We start from the raw sequence: 17,023 nt of genomic DNA on the forward strand, positions 1-17,023 counted from the left end.
GGGGCCTCCTGGGAGCCAAGCCAAGGAGTGCTTATGGGAGGGAGCGGTTGCCACGCAAGTAAAGCATGGTCGGGAAGGACCAGCGCAGACAAGTTGCTGGAACGTTAAACACTTACTAATTTGGGTAGGTGTCGTTGGGGGGAGAATTAGGAGCATGCGGAGCTCTTGAGAGGTTTTGCTGTAGAGAAAGAGTTGGGGAGGAGTCGGAGGAGAAATGTGTTGGGCTCTTTTCTCAGGAAGATTCCCGTGCGTGCGTGTGTGTGCCTGAGCACAGCCCCTGAAGGTGAGGTCAGTGGAGAGGAGAAAGGAGAGGGCAGCCAGAGCAGTGCCCTGAGTTGGCAGGATGGCGACTGGTTGAAGTGCCCCGTCGATGTGCGGGAGGCAGGCAGTTTGTCCACGGCGAAAGGCTAGAACGGGAGAGCCGCAGTCTGTGGCAAGGCCTCTTCTGGCTGGCCGTTCCCTTGCAAAGTAGAGGGATCGTCCTGCGGGGTGGGGGTACTGGAGGAGCAGGGACCGGGGTTCTGAAGAGAAGGATGAGACACCGAAGTCATGGTCTGGTTTCTGGCAACCCGGGGTCAGCTTCGGCCAGGGACAGCCGGCTGGCTGGCCGGCCGGTGCTTCTCCAGCTTGGAGGAGCCGTGGTCTACAGAGGAGGTGGAGAGTTGGCTGAGCCTGGCCAACTCTGTGCCTGGTAGAATACGATGAGGAGAGACGGGACTAGGGTTTTGAGGGAACAGGCATGGGGGGATGGCTCATCTCTCCAAAATATTTCAGAATGTGTCTTAACAGACAAGGGTTTTAAAAAGCCACAGTGGCCAGCAAGATGAAGAGCACTTCCATACTGTGAATGAGTGTTTAAGTCAGTCTTCAGATTCTCCGATCCTCAAAAGTGTCTTTTTGCTCCTGGTTTGTTCATGTTGGAAACAAGGTCTCCACGTTGCATTTGGTTTCAGTTACGTCTTACTCCTCCTTTTCAGACCATTTCTTTGTTGAAGAAATTGGGTCTTTTGTCATCTAGAACTTTTCCATATTTTGCATCTGTCTGGCTGTATTCTTGGGCGGGTGTGTGAGTTTATTTATTTTATTTTATTTTTGAGTTGGAGTCTCACTCTGTCACTCAGACTGGAGTGCAGTGGCCGCTCCCGGCCACCGCAGCCTCGACCCACTGGGCTCCGGCGATCCTTCCCCCTCAGCCTTCCAAGTAGCTGGAACTACAGGCGCGTGCTACCACACCCAGCTAGTTTTTGATTTGTTGTAGAGATGAGGTCTCGCCAAGTTGCCCAGGCGGGTCTTGAACCCACGGGCTCAGGCAATCCATTCACCTCAGTCTCCCAAAGCGCGGGATTACAGGCTGAACCACCGAGCCCAGCTGGGTGTGTGAGTTTAATGCTCAATTGTGACAAAATACAGAAGATAAAATTGGCCGCTATCACCAAGTGTGCAGTTCTGTAATACTGAGTATATTCATGTTGTCGTGTCCTGTGGTGGTGGTTTCAGCGTGTTCCTCTAGGTCCCCTTGCATTTTTTTCGGGGGACAAGGGCTTAGGTGCTGTGTGTGTGTACGTCCTGTGTCATCTCCTCAGGAGGCCCCTGTTGTCTGGTTGTCCTAAGGATGATAATGATCATTATTGAGTTTAGGCCTTTTAGCCTGATCTGTCCATTTAAAAATTTTCTGTTGATCCCCCTGTGGTTTTATTAACCATTGATGATCATTGCCTAGATTCATTATTTTATTAGAGGTTGTAAAGTAATTATGTTCTAATAATCTGATAATGTAACTCTTTCTGCTAATACTGTTCTGTTGGGAACATTCAGTCATCTAGTTTCTGCCAGAAATGCAAGATAAATACTTGTTTCTTTACTTTTATTTTCTAATTTTCAGGTGACTCGGTTTTTAGTTTTTAGTTAAAATTATGCCTTCATGAAATTCATAGTTGATAGTGACTCTATTGTAGCCATTCTTGTGTTGTTCAGATTGTCTTATATTTGGCCCCGGAAGCTTCTTTGAGCTAGCTCCTGTGCCCTCCATAACCACCATACCCTTGTTAACTTCTAAGCTTGTTTGTATCTCTCCTGTCCCACACTTGAAGTCATTCATTTTTCCAAAAGCCCCCAGTTCCTTTTAGGTGGAATTGGTATTTAGAGAATGTGATATGAGTGTCTACTTTAAAAAGATATTATTTTTGTTTTGTTCCTCAGAATACTGATTGAATTCTTTTACTCTTAATTCAACAGGCATGCCCAAAGAAAACTACGAGCCCCCTGACCCTCGGAGGATGTACACAATTATGTCTTCTGAGGAGGCAGCAAATGGAAAGAAATCACATTGGGTGGAGCTTGAAATAAGTGGTAAGATATGGAAGCGTAAATTGATGGTGTGGAAATGAAGATACGGTAGAAGGCTGAGCTTCCTAATGCCAAGGCATGAAAGAGGCAGTGACTTTACCTTACAAATGCTCCTTTATCTTAGAAGCAGGGAGGTTCAGTGAAAAGAACGTGGTTTGAGTCAAAGTTCAAAACCCATTCATTGCACACCGCCTTGCTATCAGTGTCCTCTTCTGAGTTTGAGGCAGTAACCACAGGACTCAATGAAAATGACATGTGAATTGCCAGTGCCTGGGGATTGGGTCTTCTAATGAGTTCCTTGATAAAATATTGTGCTTTTGCAGTATCAAATCTTAGATTTCCAGTGGGGTAGGAAGTGGCTGAGCTGTGTAGGTTTGGGATATTTTCCTACTTGCTTCTCGGTCTGAATTGCTGAGAACGGCTTTATTCAGAACACAAGGCTGGGTGTAGTGGCTCAACCAGCATGTTGGGAGGCAGAGGCGAGAGGATTGCCTGAGCCCAAGGGTTTGAGACTAGCCTGGAAAACTTGGCCAGACTTGGTTTCTACAAAAAAGTCACAAAATTAGCCATGAGTGGTGGAGTGCACCTGTGGTTCCAGCTGCTTGGAAGGTTGAGGTGGAAGGATTGCCTGAGCCCTGCAGGTGGAAGCTGTGGTGGTTGTGATTGTGCCGCTGCCCTCTGGCCTGTGCGACAGAGTGAGACTCAGACTCAAAAGAACACAAAATCTTGATTTTGAAGCAGGTCTCAAATTTCCCTTCCAGGTATAGTGCAGTCTAGACATATTCAAAGAAATACGTGAGCCTTCATACCCAAGGATGTCCTTCCACCAGTGAGCATGCAGCCACTTTTGAAATATTTCAAAGGTGGTAAAGGGGTTTTATTCCTTCTCAGGGCAGCTAGTGCCAACGAAGCTTTGTGTTACTCTTGGCCTGATACTCCTCCCATGCTTTCTTCTGCTTTGTCCTCGTTTTTGCCTTCTGAACTATACAGAACAAATCTTGTCTTCTTTCCTCTCACTGCCCTGATTTTTAAAATTTAATGTAGCAGACATATTGAGCATATGCCATGCGTAAAACATTTTACTTGCCACTAGCCCAGGCACATGGAAGATAGATGGAAAAAAGCCCACAGCCCCTTTCGTTATGAAGCTTGGGACAGTTAGGAAGTGAGAGGAAGGGCGTACACAAGTACATGGAACTGACAGGTGAATTATGACTGCCAGAGCTGACATAAAAGTATATTCAGGAAAAAGGAATGGTGGTAGCATTCCTCCTTTGTCAGCTCAGAGTTTCTGGTTAAGATATTTAGACTCAGGTGTCTTCCTTTGCAGCCAGAGTAGAGGTTGGTCTCTCCTGTTTCCCTCCTTTGATTTCTTTCTTTCTTTTTTTTTTTTTTTTTTGAGTTGGAGTCTCACTCTGTTGCCCAGACTGGAATGCAGTGGCCGCTCCCGGCCACCACTGCAGCCTCGACCTGCTGGGCTCTGGCGATCCTTCTGCCTCAGCCTTCCAAGTAACTGGAACTACAGGCGCGCTACCACGCCCGGCTAATTTTTTGATTTATTGTAGAGATGAGGTCTCGCCAAGTTGTCTAGGCGGGTCATGAACCCGTGGGCTCAGGCCCCTCCTCTGATTTCTAGAGTGCTGGGCATCACTAAGCCAGGTTTGGTTCTGTAGGTCAGTGTGGCCGTGGAGAAGGAATGTCTCTCTTCCCTCGCTGTCACATCCAGTCTTCTGTGCAGGAGCCCAAAGAGAAATATGTACTGTCATTGAGCAGTTGCTCTCAGGTCACAGGCCATCACTGCTCCCACTTTGCCCTTTTAATTTCTGCAGGACTGGTATGGTAGTGCATCTTTTGCTCCTTTCTTCAACCTGTTTTAGCAGTTTTTAAATTGCAGGTTCTTTGCTTATAAGGCACTTTCTCCTATCTGACAGTGTCACCTGAGCTGGGAAGTACTCACCAGGGTCACTGAGGCTTTGGGGGTTCTCCTCTATCTCTCCTCCCTTACTTTACTGTGTGTTCGAAACTCCTTGGTCACTGTGCTCTCCTTAGTCTGAACTTTGTTGTTTTTTTTTTTGAGTCAGAGTCCTATTCTGTCGACCAGGCAGAGGTACAGTGGCACGCTCACCGCCACTGCAGCCTTGACCTGCTGGGCTTAGGTGATCCTTCCGCCTCAACCTTATAAGTAACTAGAACTACAGATGCACGCCACAACGCCTAGCTAGTTTTTTGTGATTTTTATTGTAGAGACGAGGTCTCACCAAATTGTCCAGGGTGGTCTTGAACCCCCAGGCTCAGGCAATTCTCTCGCCTCAGCCTCCCAAAGTGCTGGGATTACAGGCTGAGCCACCTCACCGGCCACTTGTCACCTTTTTCACAATACAGCTGAAAGTTGCAGACATATCCAGTATTTGCCTCAGATACCACTCTGACTGACATTCCGTATTTTTATTTGGGTTATAAACCAATTATGTGTTATACCTATCTATATAATATATATATATATATATTTGTTTACATTGCATCATTTCGTCACTGTCTCACTATCATTAGTAAGTTCAGTGGATTCACCTTTGACCTTGGGAATCTCATCAGCATATATTTCTTCATTTTGCATAATTATGGCAAATTATTTCTAATGTTGAAGTATGAAAGTCCTGAAATATCAAAATTTAAGTATACAGCACTAATCACAGCAAAATAATGACCAACTTGCAATTTTTACCAACTTTGTAAATCAGTAACAACATTGCGCAGTTGATACCAGATAATTAGCTCAATTAAGTTTCTCCTTGGCTTACTACTCATTTTCAAGCAAAACATAGCAACACATACATATGGCATCATTGCAGCATTCAGAAACAGAATTTGCAAAGACGTAAACTCATGTCGGCGGCAACCAGAAACAATTTGGAATAATGTAAATTCACGTCAGTGGTTGCGAATGAGTTAAGGTTTATTTACAGTAGCAAAAGCGTGGAATCAACTGTGCTGCCTATCATAACTGGGCTGGATTAAAAAAAAAGTGATAACATATACATGATGGAATATTACACTGCCATGAAAAGCAAAGTCAACTGTGCTGCCTATCATAACTGGGCTGGATTAAAAAAAAGTGATACATATACATGATGGACTATTACTCTGCCATGAAGAGCAAAATTACGAACTTTGTGGCAACTTGAATGGATTTAGAGTCTATAATACTTAGTGATTTATCACAGTAACAAAGAGCTGAGTACCACATGTTCTTACTCATAAGTGGACCCTAAACATTCACCATAATGCTATAAGAAAGGGATTGGCAGTAGCCGAAAACCGCCAGGGGATGAAGGGGAGGGGCGCATAACGTTAGTGAGGGGACCTGATCTCAAACCAGGCAAAGTGGGGATTGAAGGGAGGCCCAGACATGACCTGTACAATGACCACTTGTATACCTAATCCTGAATTGTATCCATGTCTTTTTTTTTTTTTGAGTTGGAGTCTCACTCTGTCGCCCAGACTGGGGTGCAGTGGCATACTCAAGGCCACCCCGGCATTGATCTGCTGGGCTCTGGTGATCCTTCTGCCTCAGTCTTCCAAGTAGCCAGAACTACAGGCATGCGCTACCATGCCCGGCTAATTTTTTGTTTATTGTAGAGACGAGGTCTCACCAAGTTGCCCAGGCTGATCTCGAACCCGTGGGCTTAGGCAGTCCACTCGTCTCAGCCTCCCAAGGAGCTAGAATTACAGGCTGAGCCACTGAGCCTGGCCTACCCCACATCTTTAAAATAAAATACATTAAAAAAAAATCCCACGATCTTAAGATCTAGGGATCTGAGGTCGTTGAATCCTAGACCTGCGGTTAGCTCTTATGCTGTTCTGGTTCTGGGGCATGGGCAGTGAGTTCCTTGTACCATTTGGAGGTAACCAGATGAGGCGGATCACTCTTTACTTATTCACTTTTTAAGGAAAACCTTTTTAGTACAGTGAAACACATAAACTACACAGACAGTATATTGACAAATTATTGTAAGGCCAAAAGCCTTGCAACTACTACCCAGGTCAAAAATTAGAACTTTTTCACTTTACCCAGAGCCCTCTCCAGAGGCCACAGACAGTCGCTCCCCAAGGTGACCATCACCCTGACTTTTATAATAATGTCTTCCTTGTGTCTTTTACATTTTAACACCAAGTTGTATATACCGAAGTACTACAGTTTGGTCTTTCCTCCTTTCACTTGGTTTAGTGTGTAGTGCACCCTCTCTCTTTCTTTTCCTTGCCGTTCATCTACTGCAGAGCGTGGGCGACTGGCCTGTCCTTTCCCACAGTCTTTATTCTGCTGATGGCATGCACGTCGTTCAGTTCTGTGTGTTTTTTGTCCTCAGTATGTCCTGCAGGTAGGCCAGTGGGGCTAGAAGCTTGACCAGACGAAGGGTGAAGCCCTTAGGCAAGACTTGTGGTAGAGTGGGCAGCTTCAGCATGGTCTGAATGCCTTCTTTACTGTGGAGTTCATTGCCAAGTGCTGGTAATTTGTTCACTATTCATTAGCTGAGATACATTTATGGAGAGACACTTAGCTTCATTTACTGTTTGATTATCTAATGTGCAATTTATAGAGGAAAGGCAGAAGAGAATGCCTCCTTTCTTTTTATTAGTTTTTAAGATCCTTTGAGGATGACCAAGGAGCTTTTTGTAAGTGTCATTATCAACTAGCATATTTAAACTCTTGGGTTTCGGACATTGGTGATGGGGTGCGATTGCCACCTGTGTTGACACTCAAGTTGTCCTGCTGTGCTCCGGGAGGGCCTCTTCTGTTGACTTCTGAGCTCTCCCGCGTAGTCCTTGTTGTCTCTGGGTCCTTGCTGTTTGGTAAAACAAGGCTTTCTTGGCTCGTTTTGTTTATTTCCTGCCTTAAAACTGTAGTAAGCCATTTTTTCCTGGAAGTCTTGCTTTTTTTTTTGTAAATTGGAAATGTTAAGACCACGATCCATGTGCTAGGGATGTTCATTGCTATTAGATTGGCCATCGGTTCCAGGTCTTTTCAATGGGCAGAGTTAGGAAACATTTTATGTATGTAGCCATGTGCATTTTTGAATAGAAGATGTGGTAAATACTTACATGGTAACATACATATTTATATGCTGTAGGACAAAATACCTTTCAAAATACAAAAGACACTTGTATGTTTAAAATTAAGATATATTGTGAAATACTGCTACTTTAAATTCAAATGAAGTATAACAGGGTTTTTAGTTAACACCTTTTATAATGACATCTGTGTCTCCTTTAATCCAGAGAGGAGGGCCCTGTCAGAGATGTGGGATAATAGAATTGGAGTGTCCCTCACCTGCTTTCTTGCTTTATACTGTATCCACACACAGCCATCTCAGAACAGCAGTGCTTATGCTGCCAGCTGTGAAGCTGTGCGGTATTTATCCTGTCTACCTTGACCCCTGTAATTAGTGTGCTCTGTGTATTTCGTCACGGTGAGTAGCCATGATGTCCTGTCAGCTTTTCCATTTAGCCTGAAGAACTTAGTTCTGTTTAGATTTAGTTTCACAAGTCACTATATATAGTAAATGCCCCTTTCCAGTTCTTGTGGCTTTAATCATCTTGGTTGTCTGGAAGCGGGTTCCCTAGATGATTCCTTAGAAAGGGTTTGTGGGAACAGTATTCCCTAAGTTTCTTACATGTTGATAACAGTGTGTGCCCTTTATGTTTGAAAGTCAGTTTTGCTGAATGTAAAATCCTTGGCTCACATGTTCTTTCCTTAAGTGTCTTAAATATATGTTACTCCAAAATTTTTTTGTAAGAGATAGGATCTTACTCTGTTGTCCAGGCTGGGTTGTAGAGTGGTGCCATCGTGTCTTACTGCAGCCCCAAACTTGAGAACTCAGGCAATCCTTTTGTGCCAGCCTTCCAAGTAGCTGGAGCTATAGGCATGTGCCAGTGTGCTTAGCTAGTTATTTAATTTTTTTGTAGAGACAGGATTTCACTTGTGTTGTCCAGGCCAGTCTCTAACTCCTGGCTTCGAAGGATCCTCCCATCTCAGTCTCCCAAAGTGCTGGGTTTACAGGCAAGAGCTACTGCACCTGGCTAATAATTTTCTTTCTTGGTCTGGCATCAAGGCTGATGACATAAAGGCTGATGGCAGCCTGACGTTTTTGCCCTTATTGGTCCCTTGCTCTGTCTGCCTAGATGCCCAAAAGACTTTATTTTTCCTTAGAGTCACTAATTTTACTAGAATATATATTGGTGATTGGTGTTGGTTTTTCCACGTTGATATTGTTGGGTATATTGTGTGTTCTTTCCGTGTGTAGTTTGAATTCTTTTAAAAAAAATTTCCTTGAATTACAATGGTTGGGCTCGGTGGCTCAGCCTGGAATCCCGCACCTTGGGAGGCTGAGGTGAGTGGATTTCCTGACCCGCCTGGGCAACTTGGCGAGACCTCATCTCTACAATAAATCAAAAAAGTTAGCCGGGTGTGTTAGCGTGCACCTGTAGTTCCAGCTACTCGGAAGGCTGAGGCAGAAGGATCGCCGGAGCCCAGCAGGTTGAGGCTGCGGTGGCCGGGAGTGGCCACTGCACTCCAGTCTGGGTGACAGAGTGAGGCTCCAACTCAAAAAAAAAAAGCATTTGTTCTGATCCCTTGTTTCGGTTTTCTTCAGAGAGGTCCATTCTCTGTATGATGCATAATTGTCACTCTTGAATCTTTTAAAAAATTTTTTCTTTTTTAAAAATTACAGTACAAGTTATTTACAGTGAAATTCATTCTCCTTAACTGTTTTATATTCTTTTGCAAATGCATACCTGCCAGAATTAAAATATGGGGCAGTTCTATTACCCTAGAAACTTCTCTGGGCTTCTTTGGAGTCAGACCTTCCTCCCACTCCAGACCTTGGCAACCACTGGTCTGAGGTTTTTTTTTTTAATACACTTTTATTTTTTAGAGCAGTTTCAGGTTCTCAGTAAAATTGAGTGGAAAGTAGAGTTTCTGTGTACCCCACGCATGGCCTTTCACACTGTCAGCATCCTGTAGAGTGGGACGTTCAGTACGTCTGCGAAATTACAGCGAGGCATCGTCAGCCTCCAGAGCCCTGTGGTTCACAGCAGGGCCACTCTTGGTGTTGGCATTCCCAGGGGTTTAGCGACTGTGTCGTGGCGTGTATCCCCCGTTACCGTCTCCTGCAGCGAAGCTTCGCTGCCTTAAGCTCTGTGCTCTGCCTGCTCATCCCTCCCTTCCCTCAGCCCCTGGAAACCACTAGTGTTTTTACTGTCTCCATCGTTCTGCCTTTTTGGGAGTGTCCTCTCGTTGGAAACGTGCTGTGGCTTCTTCTAGACTGGCTTCTTATTGAGTGCATTTATGTCTTCATGTCTTTTGGTGGCTTGATGGCTCATTGCTTTTTAGTGCTGGATAATACTCCCTTGGTTGGATGTACCACAGTTTGTTACCCACCCGCCCACTGAGGGGCATCTGGCTGCTTCCAGGTTTTGGCGGTTTTGAGTGAAGATGCTGTAAACATCCTCGTGCGGGTTTTTGTGCGGACATGCTTTCCGCTCCTTTGGGTAGACGTCCAGGAGGCACGATGGCTGGATCATGGGGAGGGCATGTACTGTGGTTGCGCTGGACACAGCCTGCCTCTTTCCTTAAGGGGGGCTTCCCTGTGTGTCCCCTCCCCTACAGCAGGGAATGAGAGTCCTGCTGCCTCACCCTCCGCACCTTGGTGCTGTCAGCTCCTTGGACTTCTGCCGTTCTGGTAGGTTTGTGGTGGGGCCTCATTGTTTTGGTTTGTAATCTTCTGGTGACAGGTGATGTCAAGCATCTTTTCATGTGCTCGTTTGTCTTTGGCATGTCTTCTTTGGTGAGGGATCTGTTCCCATCTTTTGTCTGCTTTTAATTGGGCTTTTTGTTTTCTTGTTCAGTCTTAAGAGTTTTTAAAATCTGTTTTGGATAGCACTCTTTTATAAGATGTGTCTTTTTGCATATATTTTCTCTCAGTCTAGGTTGGTCTTATTCTCTTGATGGTATCTTTCACAGGGCAGAAGTTCTTAATTTTTTTCTGAGTTGGAGTCTTACTCTGTCACCCAGACTATAGTGCAGTGGCATGCTCATGGCCACCTCAGCCTCGACCTGCTGGGCTCAGGCGATCCTTCCGCTTCAGCCTTCCAAGTAGCTGGAATCACAGGCATGTGTCACCATGCCCGGCTAATTTTTTGATTTTTTTATAGAGACAAGGTCTCGCCACATTGCTCAGACTGGTCTCGAACCCCTGAGCTTGGGCAACCCTCTCGCCTCTGCCTCCCAAAGTGCTGAGTTTACAGACATGAGCCATCACTCTCAGCAGAAGTTCTTAAATGGGATTTTGGTTGAGGTTGCGTTGAATCTGCATATCAAACTGGAAAGGACATCTTGCGGTGTTGTCTTCCCATCTCTGAATATGGAATGTCTCTCCATGTAATTACTTCCTTGATTTCTTTCATTGGAGTTTTGTAGTTTCCTCATGTAGAACTTGTAAATATTTTATTAGACTTACACCTATTTTTTGGGTGCTAATGTAAACGGTGTTGTGGTTTTACTTTTAAATTCCATTCGCTCATTGACTTCAGATTCTTTCTTCATTCATTTGTAATTTTAAAAATTTTCTTCCTTTCTCTTATTTTTAGTTTTTTGAGTCAGGTTCTCCGTCTGTCTCCCAGGCTGAGTGCAGTGGCACGATCAGAGATCACCTCAGCCTTGAACTCCTGGGCTCAGGTGATCCTTCCACCTCAGGCTCTCTGGTAGCGGGCCACCATGTCTGGCTACTTTTTTGATTTTTGTAGAGATGAAGTCTCTTCAGGTGGCCCAGACTGGTCTTGAACTCCTGGGCTCAGGCAGTCCTTCCCGCCTTGGCCTCGGCAGGTGCTGGGATGATAGATGTGAACCACCACGCCTAACTGTATGAAAGTTTCTGTTACTGTTTTCTTCTGACTGGAGGACTGTAATGGAGCCCTGCTGGGGACTTTGTTTTTCCTTTCAGGTTTTCTGTGTGAACAGTCTTTACGTTACTCTGTTTTGGAAAGACATTTTTGCTGGGCTTCATAGAATTCTAGGTTGATGGTTTATATCTTTTGGTACTTTTTTTCCTATTTTATTTTATTTTTTAGAGACAGGGTCTTGCTATGTTGCCCAGGCTGGAGTGCGGTAGCTATTCACCAGTGCAGTCATGGCATACTATTGCCTTGACCTCGTGGCCTCAAGCTGTCCTCCTGCCTTAGCCTCCAAGTAACTGGGACTAGCCCCGCTCTCTCAGTATTTCGAGGTTGCTGATCCCTGCTGCTTACTTGAATTGTTTGAGAGACCTGCTGTCCTTCCTGTCTCTCTTTCATATATTCCCTTTTCTGTGGCTACTGTAAGAGTCATCAGCACTTATGTTAAGTAATATGATTATGATGTACCTTGGTGTAATTTGGTTGTTGTTTCCATTTTTCTTGTGCTTAGGTTTGTTGAGCCTCTTGGATCTGGGTTTATAGTTTAGACCATGATTTTTTCCAAATACTTTTTTCTGCTTCCTGCCCCCTTGCCTTTTGGGAATTACATTACTTATATTTTAGACTACTGGAAGTTGTCTTATAGCTCACTAATGCTTCGTTTAATTTACTCTTTTTTTGTTTTCATTTTGGACAGTTTTTATTGCTGTTTCTCTAGTTTTATTAACGTTTTTCTTTGCAGAATGCACTCTGCCATTAATCCCATCTAGTAATTGAATAATTTTCCATCATTAGAAGTTAAATGTGGGTAGTTTTTGTATCCATGTCTTTATTAAACATTTCCTCTTTACTTTTTTGAGCATATGTAATATAGGTGTAGTTCCTCTTAATGTTCCTATATGCTAATTCTGTCATCTCTATCATTTCTAGATTGGTTTTAATTCATTTCTGTCTCCTTGTATGCCTGGTAATTTTTGTGTGGACACAGCACACGGTGATCTTTGGTAGCTTAGATATTTTTTATCCTTGGAAGTACTCTTGAGCTTATCTGATGTGAAGAGACAGTTATTTGGAGGCAGTTTGATGCACTCAGAGCCTCCTTTTGAGTGATACCTTTCTGAATTCTCTGACTGGTGAGAACACAAACCGTTCCTGGCCCCTGAAATCCCCTTGGGATTCCGAGGAGGACTGTCCCCTTACTCTTTTTTCTCCCCTACCCTCACGTGCATTTGCTGATGAATTTGCAGCCAGGAGCAGGGGAGGGGGGCTTTTCAGATACTCCAGAGCTTGCCTCTGTGTAGCTTTCTGTCTTTGGCATTTTGTCCTGTGAACTCTGGCTGCCGTAACCCCTCTACACTCTCAGCTTCATTTCTGCAACTCGTGGACCACCAGACCCCACGGGGTCCATCCCTTGCGTGTCTGTCAGGAGGGGTCTAGGTTGCACACTCGAGTGTGTCCTGTCAACCACTGGTTGCTGTCTGGTGCTGCCTGGCACGAAACGTCTGAAGAAATTTTTTTTCCTGTATTTTGTCTGGTGTTTTGGTTGTCTGGTGGGAGGGTAGGGTAGATCCAGCTTCTGTTACTCTGTTTCGACTGGAGTGTCAGTCAGCCATAGTTTCTTAAAAGATCATGTCTAGTAACTTCAGTGTATGAATCTTTGGGGATTCTGTTCTGTCACTTCTGTTTCTGTGGATTTTTGGTCCTTTGGTCTGATAATTTTTACTGAATGCTACAAATTATATACGAAATGGATGAAAGAGTCAGATAATTTGAAAGTGTTCTCTTTAGAAGTGAATTTGCTTTTGTGTTTTCCAGACAGTCGCACAGGGGTGGATGGCCTTATCGCATCAGAGATTTGTCTGATTTGAGTCTGACTTTCAGCGCCTGTGAGCGTTGTCTGTTGCCACACCCCCTGTTCCGTTTGCATCCTCTAACTGAAATCGTGGTGGGTTTACGGGTCTTCTTCCCAGCTGTGTGAAGCAGCGGAGTTCTGCTGGACTCCTCAGCTTTGGCCCCAGCTGTCGGCTTACCTGCCTGCCTCGGGGGCTGCTTGTGATCTGCCTGTCCTTCAGGAGGGCGTGCCAGAAAGGGTCCTGCTTGTGATCCTGCCCGTCCTTCGGGAGGTGTGTGGGGAAGTGTCCGCTTCTGCCCTCCTGGGGTTTCCTTTCCCTTTGGGCTCTGGCATCTTTGCTGCCTTTGTAGTTCCCCCGTCCTCTGGAGCTCACGCTTTGATGGGTTCCTAATCCAGTTTTTCCTCAACAGTTGGATGGTTTGTTAGCTTGTAAACAGCTCTTGTTACAAGAAGCTGAAATGAAACACAGACAAACTTTAAACTGCTGTCTGAGGTTCTGAAAGTACCAAACAGCTGTTGCATTTGTTTCCGTTACTTGATGAAGCACTGTGGTTGCCTGTTATCGAGATGCATCTAGCCCACGACAGCTGTTGTGCGCGTCTCAGCCTCTGGTGGTGGCAAGTAGGCAGGAGACACGCACTAACCAGAGCCTCACGCAGTAAGCTTCCAGAAACTGGAGGCTTGGGTCTGCACTTGCAGTCACTGAGTGATCTTGGAGTCAGGTGCCTTGACTACAGGCCACACCTGAGCTGTTGTCTACTTTGTGACTGTCCAGCATTTTGAAGGCTTGAAACAGAAAGCGCTGTTCAGACTTCCATGGAGAGTGGTAGACTGTATCTCTCAAATTCTAAATCAAGTTTTTTGATTTTTTTTTTTTTTTAGGAAAGAAGATATTATATCTAGCTCTTTTTGAGAGTCATGATAAGTGTGGCCCCAGAATTGAGGCTCTTTTGCTATTGTCAGTGTGTGCAGCTGTCCACCCTGTGTGTAATGTCTGCTCTGTGGACATTCAGACTGGGGATGGGAATGGAAGAGGTGAGAAGCCCAGGGGAGGCAGCAGGCACTTCACTTAGTGATGATTCTGAGCTGCCACTTACTGACTGGAAGTTGCTGCATGTCACATACTCGTTCATTTAGTTGGAAATTTCAGATGTGGCAGGTGATGAGGCATGAAGACTTCACAAATCTGGCAGGTTAAAGGAGGAGTCTTCACTCGAAGACATTTGCGAAACTGGTGAACAAGGCAGAATTGCCTGCGCGGTGAACTCTAGGGTCTTAACCTGCCTGGCAGGATCAGAGCAAGCATCCTGGAACAGTTCACGGTGGAGATGGTGCAATTAGCCAAGTGGAAGTGGGGTGAGGGCCTTTCGGGAAGCGAACCCCTGAGACACACACAGGGCCCAGTGGACGTCTCAGCCCCTGGCAGCTCTCAGCATGCAGACACGTGCACATGTGCCCTCAGGGGTGTCTTGCATCCTCTGGAGTTCTCTCTGTAGGGCAAATATAGATTCTTATCCCACACTTCTTATTTTTAATACAAAAAATTTTATATTATGTATTTCTGGACCATCCGTTTTCACTCAGCATTGTACTTTGGAGAGATTGCTATGTATGTAGACAGTTTTCCTGTGTTGTCTAAGCTCCGCTGCATTTTTGTTACATGTGTCCTGTAAGTTTGTTAAGTAGTATTTATTGATGGTCAGTCTGTGACAGGCAGCGCTGCAGTATATAACCTTGTGGATTATTTTGTATCTCTACTAATATATCTACAGGTCAAAGGGTATATGCATTTGTAATTCCGAGAGATGATACTTGGCCTTTTTCTAAAAGAGAGATGGGGTCTTGCAATGTCACCTTATATCATCTAGGCTGGCCTTAAATTCCTGGCCTCAAGGAATTCTTCCTCCTCAGCCTCCCAAGTAGCTGGGACTACAGTTCTTTTTTATTCATAATGAAATTCATAGTCAGTTATGATGTTTTTATCATTTTATTGCTTTATAAATTGGGATGATTTATGATGTCCTTCCATTTGTTCTTTTTTGTATTCCTCTGTCTAATATACTTACTAGATTCATTCTTGGGTGTTTCATCTTTTTGTTCATATTATGGTATTTTTAACCATAGCACACATACTGTCTGATTTTGCATGTTTTTTTTCCAGTTTGGAGTGCGGTGGCATGATCATGGCTCACTGCAGCCTTGAACTCCCGGGCTCAGGCAGTCCTCCCACTTCAGCCTCCCGAGTAGCTAGGATTAGGGGTGTACAGCACCTCGCCTGGCCAGTTTTGGAGAGGGCCCTTAGGCTGCTCTGGCTCGTCTCCAACTCCCGGCCTAAGCAGCCCCCCTGCCTTAGCCTCCTGGATGCTGGGATTGCAGGCATGGCCTCCACACCCAGCCCCATTCTTCTCTTATCTGGCTGGTATATGTATGGAAATTGTTTTCTGCATCTTAACATGTTCTGTGTGTTAACACATATGTTCTTTGTTCTTTTAAGCTACAAACGTATTTTTCTGTGTAATAGTTTCATTACGATATAACTTGTGTAACACACAGCTTACTCATTTAATGTGCACAGTCCAACGGGTTTAATATATTCACAAAGTTGTGTAACAGTTATTGCCGTTCCCCTGCTTTCTGTATATGTCGATTTGCCTATCCTGGACAGTTCATATAAATGGAAGCATGCAGTATGTGGTCTTTGTGACTGACTTCTTTCACTTAGCTTACTGTTTTCAAGGTTCACCTGTGTTGTAGCCTGCGTCAGACCTTCATTCCTTCTAATGGCCGAATAATGTTCCATTAGATGTATATATCACACTCTGTCTATGTATATTCTGGTTGATGGAAATTTGTGTGGTTTCTGCTTTGGGTTTTAAAGAATAATGTACGAGTGGTTATATGACATATGTTTTTATTGCTCCTGGCTATAGAGTTGCATCATATACATAAACTTTTGATAACTAAAAAAAAGTCAATGGGAGAAAGTGTAAATGAGCATCTTTCTATTTTTATTTGGGAAAGTCAAGTTTCAAATTGAAACATGTAGGTAAAACTGTAGCCTCTAATGTCTGCTGGAATCCCTTGTAACCTTAGAGAGGTGTTTTAGGAAATAGCCTTTTTTATAGCAAAAAAAGAAAAAAAGAGCTTGAAAATCTGTAATTCTCTTTTTGTTTGCTTGTTTGGTTTGGTTTTTTGTTTGTTTTTTTTTTGAGTTGGAGTTTCACTCTGTCACTCAGACTGGAGTGCAGTGGCACACTCCCGGCCACCGCATCCTCGACCTGCTGGGCTCTGGCGATCCTTCTGCCTCAGCCTTTCAAGTAGCTGGAACTACAGGCGTGCACTACCATGCCCAGCTGATTTTTTATTTATTGTAGAGACAAGGTCTCGCCAAATTGCCTGGGCGGGTCTTGAACCCGCGGGCTCAGGCAGTCCACTCGCCTCGGCCTCCCAAAGTGCTGGGATTACAGGCTGAGCCACTGAGCCCAGCCGAAAATCTGCAGTTCTATAGTTTTTCTATCTGTTAAAGAAGCATATATAGTTTGATGATTTGCATTCCACTGTTTATATTACTATCTCTGAAATGAGGTAATGGTAGTTATATGTGGGTGATAGAATTTTGGTACTTTTAAAAACAGTACTGGATTATTGAATAAACATGTCTGCTTTTCTTTTTTTTTTTTTTGAGTTGGACTCTCACTCTGTTGCCCAGACTGGCATGCAGTGGTCACTCCCAGCCACCGCAGCCTCGACCTGCTGGGTTCTGGTGATCCTTCCGCCTCAGCCTTCCGAGTAGCCGGAATTACAGGTACGTGCTACCTCGCCCAGCTGATTTTTTGATTTATTGTAGAGATGAGGTCTTCCTGCCCAGGCGGGTCTTGA

The 17,023-nt window shown here is 44.6% G+C and overlaps 1 protein-coding gene across 3 annotated transcripts in view; it reads left to right on the top strand.

The window, feature by feature from the left end:
- The first annotated feature begins 2,228 nt into the window (after positions 1-2,228).
- Positions 2,229-17,023, top strand: part of CNOT6 (CCR4-NOT transcription complex subunit 6) — a 49,189-nt gene continuing 34,394 nt past the window's right edge. For 2 of the 3 annotated variants that reach the window (XR_503996.1, XR_503997.1), the window contains exon 1: positions 2,238-2,349. Coding sequence is in view for 1 of the 3 variants with exons in the window: in XM_021709914.1 (XP_021565589.1) it covers positions 2,238-2,349 (112 nt within the window). In the remaining 2 variants the exon portion in view is untranslated. Of the gene's footprint in view, positions 2,350-17,023 lie in introns of all 3 variants that reach the window. The other variant, XM_021709914.1, reaches the window with a different exon arrangement.

The sequence above is a fragment of the Carlito syrichta genome, unplaced genomic scaffold, assembly GCF_000164805.1.
Source record: "Carlito syrichta isolate Samal-C Ts95f unplaced genomic scaffold, Tarsius_syrichta-2.0.1 Scaffold287710, whole genome shotgun sequence".
NCBI classification, from domain to species: domain Eukaryota; kingdom Metazoa; phylum Chordata; class Mammalia; order Primates; family Tarsiidae; genus Carlito; species Carlito syrichta.